A 15,915-nucleotide genomic window follows, 5' to 3' on the forward strand; every position below is an offset into this window, starting at 1 on the left:
AGATTCTACTTCTCTTTGTAATGTTTGTTGCCCAACTGCCGATATGACTTGGAAAATCACATAAAGCATCTGAAGCACCTTTCTTATACAGTGGTAGAAGGTAAAGGTAAAGGGACCCCTGACCATTAGGTCCAGTCGTGGCCAACTCTAGGGTTGCGGCGCTCATCTCACTTTATTGGCCGAGGGAGCTGGCGTACAGCTTCCGGATCATGTGGCCAGCATGACTAAGCCACTTCTGGCGAACCAGAGCAGCGCACGGAAACGCCATTTACCTTCCCGCCAGAGCGGTACCTATTTATCTACTTGCACTTTGACATGCTGCTAGGTTGGCAGGATATACAGTGGTACCTCCAGTTAATAACTTAATTCATTCTGGAGGTCTGTTCATAACCTGAAAGTGTTCTTAACCTGAAGCACCACTTTAGCTAATGGGGCCTCCTGCTGCCGCCTGAAGCTTCATCCTGAAGCAAAGTTCTTAACCTGAAGTACTATTTCTGGGTTAGCGGAGTCTGTAACCTGAAGCGTCTGTAACCCGAGGTTCCACTGCAGTTTGGAGTGTTTCTGTAGGCTGGCAGGGTCATAGATCAGTAGCTAGGACACATGCTTTGAATGCAGAAGGTCACAGGTTGAATCCCTTGCCACTCTAGGGAGGGCTAGGAAGGACCTCTATCTGGAACCCTAGAAAGCCTCTGGCTGTCCTGTAGACAATATGAGCCATTTGGATCAGTGATCTGACCCAGTATAATGTCTCAATAACCGTGACGTCAGTCATTGAAGGGATCACACAATTGTTGTCAGACTCAGCACCACCCCACCTGTGATCCATCATGGCCTTATACTGCTTATTCTATCGCTAGTTGTCCCAAAACAGCAAGTGCTATTTGCAGTGCTTGTTTTGTGACAGTACTCACTGGTACATAGTACTCTCACCTTCCTGCCTTCCTTTTGCTGCCCATGGCAACCATTTTGTGCTGGTACCCACAGCACGTTTATCAAGATACGAGTACCACCAGCACCTTGGTTTTGGTGTGTGTTGGTTAGTTTCTTAAAAAAAAAAACAAAGAACCACTTGCCATTCTTCTACATAAATGAGAGGAACAACACACTCATTAATGAATTTCACTTCTCCCGATCTGGGTTCATACGCTAAACTGGGTCAGCCGCACTAGTACCCCTAGCAGTATCTGGAGCAATTATGCTCTGAGTTCAATGGCTACCCCTGACCAGCTTGCCAGCAGATCAAATTGTACAGTAGTGAACAGAGGATCCTCAAAACCTGTGCTTAACATCCCAGCCTTTTTTATAACATGTAGCACATGCATTGAACCTAGGCAAAAGGAACAATAACAATTCTGCCTTGGTTGGCCTCCTGCCAGTCGTTTATCTCTCAGTGTTCCTCAATTATAAAATAAGAGCATTCACTTACTGTCTTTGATCAGGTCTTTATGTAGCTCTGTTGGCCAGCTGCAAAGTTTTCTGCTAGAATTCCTAAACCATAGTAACTCAGATGTAGATTTGTCCTAACACAGTCTCTGCCACAGTCTCTCTTTGGGACTACAACTCTCATCAGCCCCAGCAATGCTGACAGGGGTCTGATGGGACTTGTAGTCCCAAAACTCCTGGAAGACAGCAGATTTGGCCAGGCTATACTAGTGTCTGAAGGTTGCCTCGGTGTATGGCTCATTGCTCATTGGTTCCACCCCACAAACTGGCATTTTTCATCTGGCTCTTCCCTCAAGTCATTATTTTGCCCCTGGCTCTGGTCTGAGGACCTCAGTATTCTAGGGAAAAGCAAAGTACATTCTGCAAGTGTGAAATATGCCCACTCTTGCTCAGCATGATGTATTAGAACGATGTGGGAAGCCATAGGTTTCGCACATGTTTCTAATAGGATGAGAGAGTTGGGTTGAGAGAGAAATTTGATTCAGTTCACATTTAAACAGTATGAGAACCGTAGCATAGCTACCCTTCCAAATTCACACTACTCTAGCCATTGTTTGCCAAATTGCATATATTGGAGAAAAGTGTGCGTAGAGATGCATATATCAGTGAAATCAGCATGCATAATATTGAGGAAGATTGCTTGCAAAAAAATAGGTACGTGGGTCATATCTGCAAACAAGCGTGTTTATTAGGAGAAATTCACACAAAATTCTGACAGATTTTCATGTTTATTTGGAGAACTGAACTTCATGCTTTGAACGCAGCATGTAGTAAAACTTGCTGGGTGGCTTATCTGCCTTATGTGCACCAGTAGTTGAATGGAGATTTGCCACATGCAGTCATCTAAGTGGTGAGGAACTACTGTATTTTTTGCTCTATAAGACGCACCAGACCACAAGACGCACCTCGTTTTTGGAGGAGGAAAACAAGAAAAAAAATATTCTGAATCTCAGAAGCCAGAACAGCAAGAGGGATCGCTGCGCAGTGAAAGCAGCAATCCCTCTTGCTGTTCTGGCTTCTGGGATAGCTGCGCAGCCTGCATTGGCTCCATAAGACGCACACACATTTCCCCTTACTTTTTAGGAGGAAAAAAGTGAGTCTTATAGAGCAAAAAATACGGTACTTCATTTAAACCATCTATGTGCCTGATCCAACAGAAATAGCATGCATAACCAGCTCTTAGAGCTTGTATTCTGGTATGGGGAGAGAGAGAGATACATTCTTCAAGTGTCCAAAAATGCACAGCTGAATTCTGCTGAGATATCAGAAACAGAGGATACCTGGGTCCTTTATCAAAAAGTAATTGCTGCTCCTTGTAACTGAGGGCTGCAACACAGGCCTGCATGTCAGAGCATGGATGCTTCTGCATTGTTTCTTCCCTAGAGTGTGGGACTTTTGTTCCAGGTAGGTTCCAGTCACATTTGCTCATTCACCAAACCCTTCTTGCAGTTTCCTACCTCTTTACTGGCACAGCTGGGAGAGAAGGGGTCTGAGATATCCCTGCCTGTGCTTGTTTTGGGAAACCTGAGTGTCTCATAACATCCAGATTCATTGATTAGGGTCCCCCCCCCCCCCCCGTTGTGCAAATGCCTGTAGCAGAAGTGGCTGGCTCAAAGTATAAATATACAGCCTTTTTTTTTAATGGTTCTGGCAAAACCATTGCTTAATACAAGTAAGTATTTCAGAATTCCTTGGGTTAGTTTATAAGGACAGAGGAGATTTAAACTACCGTACTTGTTTGTATATAATAATAATAATAATAATAATAATAATAATAATAATAATAATTTATTATTTATACCCCGCCCATCTGGCTGAGTTTTCCCCAGCCACTCTGGGCGGCTCCCAATCAGTGTTAAAAACCGTACAGCATTACATATTAAAAACTTCCCTGAACAGGGCTGCCTTAAGATGTCTTCTGAACGTCAGGTAATTCTTTATCTCTTCGACATCTGATGGGAGGGCGTTCCACAGGGCGGGCGCCGCTACCGAGAAGGCCCTCTGTCTGGTTCCCTGTAGCCTCACTTCTCGCAATGAGGGAACCGCCAGAAGGCCCTCGGCGCTGGATCTCAGAGTCCGGGCTGAACGATGGGGGTGGAGACGCTCCTTCAGGTATACAGGACCGAGGCCGTTTAGGGCTTTAAAGGTCAGCACCAACACTTTGAATCGTGCTCGGAAACGTACTGGGAGCCAATGCAGATCTCTCAGAACCGGTGTTATGTGGTCCCGGCGGCCACTCCCAGTCACCAGTCTAGCTGCCGCATTCTGGATTAATTGCAGTTTCCGGGTCACCTTCAAAGGTAGCCCCACGTAGAGCGTGTTGCAGTAGTCCAAGTGTGAGATAACTAGAGCATGCACCACTCTGGCGAGACAGTCCGCGGGGAGGTAGGGTCTTAGCCTGCGTACCAGGTGGAGCTGGTAGACAGCTGCCCTGGACACAGAGTTAATCTGCGCCTCCATGGACAGCTGTGAGTCCAAAATGACTCCCAGGCTGCGCACCTGGTCCTTCAGGGGCACAGTTACCCCATTCAGGACCAGGGAATCCTCCACACCTGCCCGCCTCCTGTCCCCCAAAAACAGTACTTCTGTCTTGTCAGGATTCAACCTCAATCTGTTAGCCGCCATCCAACCTCCAACCGCCTCCAGGCACTCACACAGGACCTTCACCGCCTTCACTGGTTCTGATTTAAAGGAGAGGTAGAGCTGGGTGTCATCTGCATACTGATGAACACCCAGTCCAAACCCCCTGATGATCTCTCCCAGCGGCTTCATATAGATATTAAAAAGCATGGGGGAGAGGACAGAACCCTGAGGCACCCCACAAGTGAGAGCCCAGGGGTCTGAACACTCACCCCCCCCACCACTTTCTGGACACGGCCCAGGAGGAAGGAGCGGAACCACTGTATGACAGTGCCCCCAGCTCCCAGCCCCTCTAGACGGTCCAAAGGATGTTATGGTCGATGGTGTCAAAGGCCGCTGAGAGATCCAGCAGAACTAGGAAACAGCTCTCACCTTTGTCCCTAGCCCGCCGGAGATCATCAACCAGCGCGACCAAGGCAGTTTCAGTCCCATGGTGAGGCCTGAATCCCGATTGGAAGGGATCCAAATGGTCCGTTTCCTCCAGGCATGCTTGGAGTTGTTCAGCATATGCAGGGATAGGACGTGAATACTCCTATTGTTGCCCATGTGATGGAGAAAATTGTGTGTGCCTATGACTTTGTGTGTGAGCCACCTAAGACCTTCAGCTTAAAGGGAAATGATGGTTTAAAAACAAGCAACATATTCCACAGCTAGTTAAGCCATCAGATAGCAAAGAAAAGTTTTAGTTGTATCCCCTGCAGACCCATGCATTGCTTATCTTTCTTGCCATTCCCTTCCCCAAACCCTATTCTAGCAGGTATAAAATGCTTGGGTGGGAGATACTATCAAGTGGAAGCCAGACAGGTGTGTCACTGTCATTGGTTCTAGAAGCGCAGTGTTTGTGCTAGGAACTTACCTGTGTCTGGCTGAAAGCTGTATGTCGTTTTCTGGAATCTCTCTCTCTCTATCCACCTTCTGTTTTCAAGGTTTTTCTGATTAGTTCTCACATAGGAACCCTTCCCTCTTACAGTGATGTCAGCAGGATATTCTGTTCACTGAACTCATTGAGAAATGGTAATTCTGTGAGATCATGTGCCTTGCCCAAGGTCACCCATAGAGAAACTGATACAGCTGGGAAAGGAATTTCAGAGGTCCTGCTCTCTGACCCATACTTCCTCTTTCAGTGACCATTTGAGACTGCCAAATATACCAGCCTTCCACTGATAAACTTAGCTTGAAGGATGTCAAAGGGGCAGGACACTGACCTCATCTCTTCTTCCCCTTACAGGAAAGGAAGATGTCCCTCCCTGCTTCCCCAACGTGGACTCCCCGACTGCTGCGCCGACCACCTAGCAGTTTAGACGGCTGGGTGAGCCCAGCCCAAACTCCAGAGCCCGAGGAAGGGCTTATAGAGGCCTTTCGAGTAGCCAGTGTCATGACCCCACCTCCTCCACCCATGTCTCCATCCTGGAGCGAAAGATCTGTGTCCCCATTTCGGCAAGAGGCTGACCCCAAGTCCAGCCGACAGATGCAGGTGCTGCTGGCCAGAAACATCATCAACGCTGCCAAGAGGAAGAGCTCTTCTCCCAAAGCTGTGGCCATAGAGAGCTTCAGGCCCTTCACTCCTCCTGCCACTCCCTCAGGCGGAAGTCCTAAGAGTGTGGGCAACCATTCCCCAAGCCCGCTGCCATCTCCCAGGCCAACAAGGGCGGACGGATACAGGCGTGTGTCTCTTCCTCTCTCTGCCGCACCGCCTCATGCCAGTGCGTCTTCAAACAACAGTCCCAGGTTGCTAGGCAGCCAGTCCCCGACCTACAAGAGCCCACTGCAGTCTCCCAAAGCAGTGCGGATGAATGGGAACAAGTATTTCACCATGCCCGCCAGCACTGGGGCATCCCTCTGCCACGCAGCGGCATCCAACAATGGGCTGAGAACAGCAGGCACCCATTCTGTGGCCCAGTCTCCAAAACCCTCCATCGTGGAGAGTCACAGGATCTTCACACCTCCAGGAAGCACAACCAGGAAATCATCATGTCCCAGCCCTAAGAATGTGGGCACCTGCTCCCCCACCATCAAAAGCCCTTTGCAGTCTCCCATGGTAGGAGTCCGTTCTCCGCTGAAGCGCTTCACCTCCCTGTCACCCACCAACTCAGACGTATCCCTCGACTCGGAAGATTCTGGGATCAAGTCGCCCAGCATCCGCAGCTTCAACATTTGTCCCCGGGGCTGGAATGGAAGCCTGAGGCTGAAGCGGGGAAGCCTCCCTGCAGAAGCCCCCTGTACCTCCTAAACCTAGGACAGCAGATGAGAAGGAGAAACAACCTGCAAAGTTGCCTGTTGCCAAAATATTATGAAGTCCTACTACAGCCACTTAATCCCACCCATCTCATTAAGCATCAGGAGGAAGGAGCTGGGCCTGCACAGACGCAATCCCTTCCCAAAAAGCCTGCTCCTTTCTGAGGTTTAGAAGAATGGATCAGAGCCCATTTGTTTGTGGGGAAGACTTTTCAGATCAGAGGTACTCTCAAACCGAACGAAACATGGCTGAGATTCTACCCACCAACACACCAGATCGCCATGGGCTCCATCGTCACAGCATTTGCCTGCTTTTTTGGCGTTCATCTGTCTCTGCTAGACTGGAGCCACCAGTGACTTCCTCGCTCAAGGGAGTCTAATGAGGCTTTGGCTGCTTTTGTTGTCACGCAGTAACATCCTGTGGGATGAGGACAATTGTACACACACAGCCTGCAGCATAATCCCCGGCAGACTGTCAACACGAGAGAACAGGAGGAGAGGCCCGCCAACAGCTTTGTTTGCCTTCCATATGATAGCTGTTATTGGCTTTCCCCCTCTATTCTGACGGTGGCCGCTAGTCTGCCCTCACACCAGGGCGGCTGGACATGAAGGTGAGGCATGGCCAAGAATCCCAGTCAGCAGTTACCCCTGGTGACTGATCTGTGCAATGTAGCTTTAGCTCCAAAGAGAAGGCCTGGCTTTACACAAGCCTTGTGTAACCAAAGAAGTTAGCCTCATGGGCTCTAGGGTGCTGGAAATCCACACTGGGATATGACCCAAGCAATCCTGTATCCTGGGGCGGAGGTGTGGAATATTCCACCACAACACAGGTGGAGTGGCTGCTCAGTCCAGAAGGCAAAGGCAAAATACTCAACATAAAAATGACATCCCTGCAGCCAATGTCCAAATGTTATCTGGGTCCCAAAACTGATAAATGCCTGGAACATTAGCCAAGCATTACAAGAGAGCATGATGGAGACTACTTTTCCTCAGCAATACTATATCAAGGCTAATGTGCCCTAAGTTGGTCCCTGGCAAACACCCTCTTTATTGGGGGGGTGGGGACCCAAGCATTTGCTATAAAGCCTGTTCCGATGAGAATCTGTGTGCCTGGAGGTATTCCTATGGGAGGCCTGAGACACTCTGAATAGTGCAGTATGACTCCATTAAGACTGCAGATCTCCTGAAGGGGTTGGGAAGAGAGGCAGGGCTGGCCTAGGACTTGGAAGACAGACAGCTAACTGACTCCCAAATCAGTTATATTTCTCATGACAGCAATATCAGCAGGTGGAGGCCCATTTTAAAGACTGTATAAGACTGTGCAAGGACGACAACTCCAAGAGAAAGAGACTCCTTCGGTTAGGCTCCTCTAGAAAAGAGGTTGGATACAGCAGAAGTGGACCTTGCCAATGGGTTCATGAATAACCATAAATAAATGGCGAGTGGGCCTTGTTTGGCCAAAGTCAGGAATGCCTCCTGTGTGATGGAAAGGTCAAAAGGAGGCTGCTTGGGACTGGAATTGGCTGACTGGACTTTGCTTCTTTCTGCGTACTTTCCACTTGCCACTACCATCAAAGACCTGATAAATGGACTTTTCTATTTTGTGCTGCCCAGAGAAGCTCCCTTTCGAATCTGGCCACCCACGTCCAGCCCATTTCCCTGTGCGATGCTGTGTAACGCGCTGCCATGTAGGCGATACTCTGACTGGCATGGGCAGGGCCGTATCAGATGTTTGCCCCACTTGCCCTTGATTCTGCAGGCATCCTCTATTTTTATCCCGCTAACCTTTAAAGACAGGAGCATGCCTTAGGTGTTAATTCAAGGGGAGCCAGAAACGAGTAATCTAGGCCCCCGTCTTTGTTTCCTTCTGATCATGCATGGCTTGCGATAGAGAGAGCAGGCAGGGGACACTTCAAGCGGTGGGCTCCTTGGAAAGGTGGCCGAGCAAGCCAGCCCAGCTTTGTCACGTGACATGGACGTACTGTCGCCATTCTGCTGCTCTGGCGGTACAGACTCATGGCAGACCCCCCTAGTCAAAGGCTCCCATTTGTGGGGACAAGGAGAAGCAGGGTAGGGCAGACCATTAGGTGATTCAAGCAGGCACCATTGGAGGCATGTGGAGATCACAAGCCCTGTGTATATAGGACCACGAAAAACAATTGGACTGCTTCCATCCAACAAGGCTTTCAGTAGCTACTGGCCACAATAGTTTTGTTCTACCTCCACTGTTGGAAGCTGGAGTAGATGGGGTAGACTCAGCAGAGCTCTTCTAATGCTCTTACATAGTGTTCCCAGACTTATTATAAAGGGGATCCACCAATGGAATCTGGTTGTTTCAGGGAAGAGGACCTGCACATATCTGCCTTAACCCATTGCTCTCCGTTGCCCCTGACACTTATTTCAAGCAACCTGTCAACCCAACTTTGGAGCCCTTATGCCTCCGCTTGCTGTAGTCAGCAATGGCAGGGGCTCAGGGAAGCCAAAACAGAGATTCTGCTGCTGCTGCTGCTGCTGCTGCTGCCATGAGAACCTGAGTTCTGCCTCCTTGACTCAGCATGGAGAGGTGTAAGAACACCCAGTGCTACAAAATGTTTGTTTCTTCTCTGCAGCTGCTTGGCCCCTCGGGCTTGGAGGTCAAGCAGATACTTTGCTGCTGCTCCGGTTTCACCGGAGGAATGGCAAGGGAGAAGAGCATTGGATCCCACGCTGAGGCCCTCTGTTGTGACTGACAGGCCTAAGCGATAAATTTCAGTCCCACAGGCAGGGAACTCATGGGTACATCAGGTACCGTTCTCAGATAGATAGATAGCTCTCTCTCTCTCTCTCTCTCTCTCTCTCTCTCTCTCTCTCTCTCTCGCCAGTTAACTTGTCCTTTGCAGAAGCAGCAGCAAAGTGAGGGCAGGGACTGATGGGGACAAGGAAAGGTTGCTGATGCCCTCTAGAGGCTTGTGGGATCAACTATGAGATTTTTCACTCCTCCCGAGAGCATGGTAGAGACAAGAGAAAAAAGGGAAAGTTGAGTGTAAAAGCAACAGCGGTTGATTGAGCTTTTGACAAAGAGAACACTGTGGCAGAGAGAAAGCTCAGCTTTGGATCTTCCAGGAAGAAGGTCTCGGTTAGTTAGCAGTTGGAAGCATTGCATGTCGTTGAGTGTGTGGGAGGGAGGCACTGATCTGGGAGAAGGTGCTGAAAGATGCCATGAATCTCTAAAGGGCTCCTTGTTGTTCCCTGAGCCATGCGGGCAGCCTCTAGAACACACTGTTGCTTGCAGCTGAGGGAAGCTAAGATAAGGAAATTGAAAACATGAGATGCAAACCGTATCAGTAATAACACATCCCTGAACTTCCTGAGAGACAAGAAGCCTCTTGCTTTCCCTGAGAGAGGGATTAAAAAGGAAAGGAAAGGAAAAGAAAGCAAAGTTATATTTGAAAGAATAAACTGATTGAATCCTTGGTTCAGACTTCTAAAACTCCCTCTCCAGGTCTAAGCCCTCTTCCAAGCAATTTTTGAAGAACTGCTTAGTGATGTTGCATTTAAAGAAAAATTGAGTGAGTTTAAGAAAAGCTAAAGCTCTGCTAGGGTAGAGGAGGGGGTTTAAAAGCATCTGCTTGTCCCTCTTGTCCCTGATTTCACAGGCTCTGCCTTCACCTTTACCATGTGTGTGAGGTGCTTCTCGTTTCTGAGGAGGCCCTGTGTTGTTACGTTTGCGGGCTGGATGTCTGCAGCTAGCCCTCATGGGTGCAGATTTGGAGATGTCTGATCTAGTGTGACTGCATTGATCCAACCTCCTTTGGGAGTGTGAGAATAAACTATGAAGTCTAAGTCGTATTATCAAGCTCCAGGGACTCAAATTAAGAAGCATAATTCTTCTTCTTACAGTTAAGATAATCCTTCTAAATCAATCTGAAGGCTGATTTCCTTTGAAGAGAAATGAGAATTTTTACCCTGCTTTTACAAACCAAACCACAACAATTAATCAATGAAGGGATACCATTTTTCCTAATGGGCTTTTTAAAAGCCTTGTAAGTTTTTTTCCTCTTCAAAATAATGACAATGAATCCCCCCCCACAATGTATACAGATACTGCATGTAAATAGTAGCAATGACTTCTGAAACATTGTATGATATCCACTCTGCAAGAGAATGTGCACAGCTAACCATTTCCTACTTGCTCACTCAATGCAAAGAAACCATTTTGATAATCTGTTATAAAAAAAAATAATGTTTATTTCCCATTAGGGAATCAGTTATCAAGCATGCGTTGTTTCACATAAACCTGCCCCTCGTGTAAGTTACAAAGCAAGATGAATCAGGGACAATATGCACAACATTGAACAGCGCAAACCTTTGCACAGCTACTCAGAAGTAAGCCCCATTAAACTCAATGGGGCAGTTAAGCATCGAGCCTAAATTTAAATCCCTTGCTTATAAATCAGCGGTCAGGTCTCCTTGCAAACACCTGGACTCAGATTCACAGCAGAAGCCTTGACCTCCCCGTTCTTGAAAGGTCCCAGATAGGGATATATGCCAAAGATCTTATGAGCAAAATTGATTCCCAGTTCACAAGAGCTTTTGCATGCAAAGCAGATGTGTAGTTTCTATTAGTATTTCTGCTTCCCTGGGCATCTCTCCCAGAAAACAAAGAGCAAGAGGAAGGATGTATTACTATCCCAACTGTAACACACTGCCATGGTTGGAGCTGGCAGCTCAATTCAAGAGGAACACAGAGGAATTGCTGGAGGAGAAAAGATGTTGTTAATTAAATATTGCAAGTGTCTCACTTAGGGGGCCTCTTGGGCGACTCATGACTTTTTGGCTTGTGGGACGTCTTTGTTCTGAAATTCTATAACCAAGAACACACTGGGCTTGCTGTCTCTTCACCAGATGCTCTTTGCATTAGCACTGCACCATGCCTCTGTATAACAAAACTCCAAAATAAATACATTAGCCCACATGGCCTGGTCATCTTGTATTATTTGGAAACCAAATTATTAGCCACAAGAAAAGAGGCCTCTCTCTCTCTCTCTGCCATGCTTACATGCAGTCTCCATGGGTTCACTTCCATAGACACATAATGTGGTGTAGGGGTCATTCAGTTAGGACCCAGAAGATCAGGGTTCAAATATCCACTTGGCCATGAAGCTCATGGAGTGACTTCAGGTGAGTTATTATCTCTCACCCTAACCTACTTTTCTGGGTTGTAAGGATAAAATGGAAAGGGGGGGGGGAATTGTGCCGCCTTTGAGCTCCATCTCAAACTCCAAGGAAAGGTGGGATACAGTTGTAGTGATAAATGTAGTGATAAATGAGAATAATAATAGTTGTTGTTGTTAAAATTTATATACTGCCCTATACCCAGGGGTCTCAGGGCAGTTCACAGAATAAAATCAAGATATAAAACCACAAAATACATAATAAAAATAAAAATAACAACCCAATACAGTGGTACCTCAGGTCACATACACTTCAGGTTACATACGCTTCAGGTTACAGACTCTGCTAACCCAGAAATAGTGCTTCAGGTTAAGAACTTTGCTTCAGGATGAGAACAGAAATCGTGCTCTGGCGGCATGGCAGCAGCAGGAGGCCCCATTAGCTAAAGTGGTGCTTCAGGCTAGGAACAGTTTCAGGTTAAGAACAGACCTCCAGAACGAATTTAGTACTAAACCCGAGGTACCACTGTAGCCCCCCCCCCAAAAAAAAACCACCCCACCTTTTAAAAGGGCATAGGATGTAAATCAGATCAACCAAAGGCCTGGTTAAAGAGGAATGTTTTTGCCTGACACCTAAAGGTGTATAATGAAGGCACGAGCCAAACCTCACTGGTTGAGCATTCCACAGAAGGGGAGCCACTGCAGAGAAGGCCCATTCTCATGTTGCCACCCTCCAAACTTCTCAAGGAGGAGGCACATGAAGAAGGGCCTCAGAATCTCAGAAATAATATTCTTTTACTGTGAAGGGGCAGTATCCAAATGAAGTTCCACTGAAGTCCCCTTCAGGTTTCCCTGAAACTCTCCAGAGTAGATTTAGGTGGTGCGCAGGGAAAGGAGAGGGCAGAGCAGTTACACTGCACAGCTAAGTCATTGCTTAAAGCACACTGTATCCGTTTAGCTGTATTCCCTAGGGGAATGATCTTAATGCCTCTGGTGGCTATCACCTGACAACAAAAATGGCTGCTGGAAATAAAAATAATAGTGCTGCGAAACTGTAGGAACATAGCTTGCTGAGGTCAGTCACTGGGGCAGGGGTCGGGGAGAGACTCTGTTGAAGTAAGAGTGTTTGCGTTTCTTCTTAATCCAATGTGTTTATTTAGCTTCATGGTCCTTTCCATCCCAAAGGTAACAAAAGCAATCGATTTGGCTTCCCCTAGCAAGGCAAAATAAGCCTTGTGTTAAAATATCATTGAAACTGCCGCACCCTTTTCTGATTTAAAGTCCCGGTGCAAACAGCAACCTTTGCAGTAACCTTTCCGAAAAGCATTCAGGCTCAAACTTTGGCAAGTCAGCTGAGAGGAAAGAATCAGTCACCAAAAAACCTCTTCTCTTTGTGCCCTTACTTGTGAACCTGATGCAGAGATCGTATCACCAACAACAGGCATCAAAACATCCACTGAGACACGGGGCGGGGAGGGGGGAGAGAAGAAGCAGTCTCTGTTCAGGTTAAAACCAGAGTTTGAATTCTGAGGCTGAGAAACACATCATTGAATTGCTACACTTCATTCTCAGTAGTATATGAAGACTGGGCGGTTTAAATTCTTGCACTGGTGTGAGGATTAGCACTAACAGGACATGATTTGCACCCTCCTCCCTGCTTCACACACATTTCACCCCAAAATCCATTCCAGGGTGAAGGGGAACCCCAAGAACAGAATGTGAGCTCACATAGGGAGAGAACCTTTTGCTGCACAAGGAGAAATCTGTGTGTTGACGTAACATTCGGCTTATCACTGCATTGAACACAAACTGCTCTGCCTGTTGTTGTTGTTGTTGTTGTTTTGCCCTCTAGCAAGCAAAGCCTAATTTCATCCTGCAAAGGAGAGAGAGAGAGAGAGAGAGATGGTCAAAGGGTTTGCTGAAAATGTGGAGTAGGAATATGAGGCGGTATTGCTGCTGCATGCACTGCCCCAGCCTCAGGGCACCTCTTCGAGTGAGGGTGGCTTGCTCTGAGCAAGGCGGGTCAGCAACTTGTTCTGAGGGGAGCTGGATGTGAACTGAAGCCCTTTGTGCCTCAGCCTCCCCTGTTTGTCTCTCATAGGCCCCGCCCCCTTTTGCAGAAAAATCTCTTAAAGGGCCAGAACCTCTGACAGGCTCCTTTCCTGCATTCCATGACCTCCTGCCTGGCATGCTCCCTGTGCTTCATGACTGGTGAAGTACTAAAGGAGGCACACTTCTTCAGGCCCAGGGGAAGGTGCCTATGAAGGTCTTGGCTCCAGCTCTGCAGCCCTGATACTGGGAAACCTGGTTCGGTGGACTCCTGCCTGCCTGCCTGCCAGCCTCAGGTTCAACATCAGGTTCCAAGCCAAGAACCTATCTACCTGGAACTTGAGAGGTCTGATGCTTTAGAGGAGTAGTAGAATACTTGAAAATGTCATGCAAATATGCTGTAAAGCACGGGCATTAAAAGCAGGAGAAATACGGCTGGGTCTACCTCCCAAAACAATGGAAAGATCAATGGACTCTTCAGTGGGAAGCCCTTTTTATCAATCTGTATGAAGTTGTTCTTATTATTAATTAAATTTATATGTCCTGCCCCTCATCATAAGATCTCAGGGTGGCTCACAGAATAAAATACAAGATAGACACAAGTTTGAAGGGTATGATGCCTTGAGTGAATAGCAGAACACCTGAAAGCTCCATATCATTGGATAGAAAACATTGAAGTTGCTTTCAGAATATGGCTATGTGATTTGGTGTATATGTGTGAAAGCTGAAAATGAATGAGCCAATAATGAATGGAAAATGAGGCAAGTACAATGCAAAGAAAAATGAAATGAATGAAAGATTTAAAAGGAAAGAGGATGGATTTCAACTAAGTGAAAATGAAAGAAATTGCAGCTTTAAGATGAAAATGAATAGATAAATGAAACAATTTCCACCTTGCACACCCCATCGCAGTCCTGAGTCATTATTACAGTGTGAAAATTATTGTGTTATGTGGTGGCGATGGAACAGTGAAATCCCCAAACCCATAATCTGAGCCATTTAAAACAATGACTACGGGGGGGGGGGGCTGTGATATTGCACCCTCTGCTTCCTCCCCTAGTAATTCAGTAATGGAGGGGCAGGGGGTGACATTTAAGGAGCGGGTGCCTTCTCATTTCAGACTAAGCTGTGTGGGGAAACCATTTAACGTTTAAGTACTGTATACCACGCAGGTGGCGCTGTGGGTTAAAGCCTCAGCGCCTAGGACTTGCCGATCGAAAGGTCGGCGGTTCGAATCCCTGCGGCGGGGTGCGCTCCCGCTGCTCGGTCCCAGCGCCTGCCAACCTAGCAGTTCGAAAGCACCTCCGGGTACAAGTAGATAAATAGGGACCGCTTACTGGCGGGAAGGTAAACAGCGTTTCCGTGTGCTGCGCTGGCTCGCCAGATGCAGCTTTGTCACGCTGGCCACGTGACCCGGAAGTGTCTCCGGACAGCGCTGGCCCCTGGCCTCTTGAGTGAGATGGGCGCACAACCCCAGAGTCTGTCAAGACTGGCCCGTACGGGCAGGGGTACCTTTACCTTTACCTTTTACCAATTAAAGGATGCAATTGAAAGCTTCTTTCCTACCTCCGAGAATGCAGTGGTGAAGAATGACCACAAGATGGCAACCACAGTAAAGCAGAACGCGGGTTTTGCTTATACCCTTCCCTCTTCAAAATGGGTTCAGTGGTTAAAGTTGGGTTTGAACATGAGATATAAAATGCTGTCCACCAGTCTCACTCCAGTATCACAGTGCTCAAGGGAAATATTGTACTGCGTTTTTATTTATTTTTTACATATTTGTTGGGCCACTTGGAAACAAGTGACTCCAGCAGGACTTTCACATTTGAACATAGGCTGTTGTCCTGAAAGTTCACACCAACTTTCCCTTCTTGATATCCAGGGAGATACCCTGTATTTTGCCTTTTTCTCACCCCATGGGGTGGGGTGTCAAGCTGGCATTTAGGACAAGCATTTGGCACACCCTATGAAATATTTGTTTGCCATCTCATTTATAACACAATAGCCCCACTGAGTGCTCTGATATTAAATACAATTTAATACACATGTTCAGGAAAGACGTAGACTTCTTTCTGGAACATGTATTAAATTGTGCTTGATAGCAGAATGTTCAATGGGTCTATTGTGCACTAAACAAACTCAAATCTTTTACAAAGGGTGTGCCAAGTGGTTGTCTGAAAAACCTGGCTGATTATCTTGGGACGCAGAGCAGAGAGAGACACTCTCTCCTTTCCTCTTTTGCTGCTTTATTTATTCTAAATGGCCTGTGTTAAATTTCTTGCACCGCTGCTATTGAATTTTTTTTGGATTCTTGTGGGGTTTTTTACATGAGGTAAGCAACCCACAGATGGGCTGTGCTGAAAAAGGCAGCCTATCAATAATTTTATAAATAAAT

At 47.1% G+C, this 15,915-nt stretch overlaps 1 protein-coding gene across 1 annotated transcript in view; it reads left to right on the top strand.

Annotated features, from left to right (window-relative positions):
- SYNPO (synaptopodin) overlaps positions 1-11,272 on the top strand; it is an 89,503-nt gene extending 78,231 nt beyond the window's left edge. Inside the window, exon 5 of the mRNA XM_083728678.1 lies at positions 5,312-11,272. Within this exon, the coding sequence (XP_083584804.1) occupies positions 5,312-6,313 (1,002 nt within the window). The 3' untranslated portion in view covers positions 6,314-11,272. The remainder of the gene's footprint in view (positions 1-5,311) is intronic.
- The last annotated feature ends 4,643 nt before the right edge of the window (positions 11,273-15,915 follow it).

The sequence above is a fragment of the Podarcis gaigeae genome (assembly GCF_964106915.1).
Source record: "Podarcis gaigeae genome assembly, chromosome: 2".
Taxonomy (NCBI): Eukaryota; Metazoa; Chordata; class Lepidosauria; order Squamata; family Lacertidae; genus Podarcis; species Podarcis gaigeae.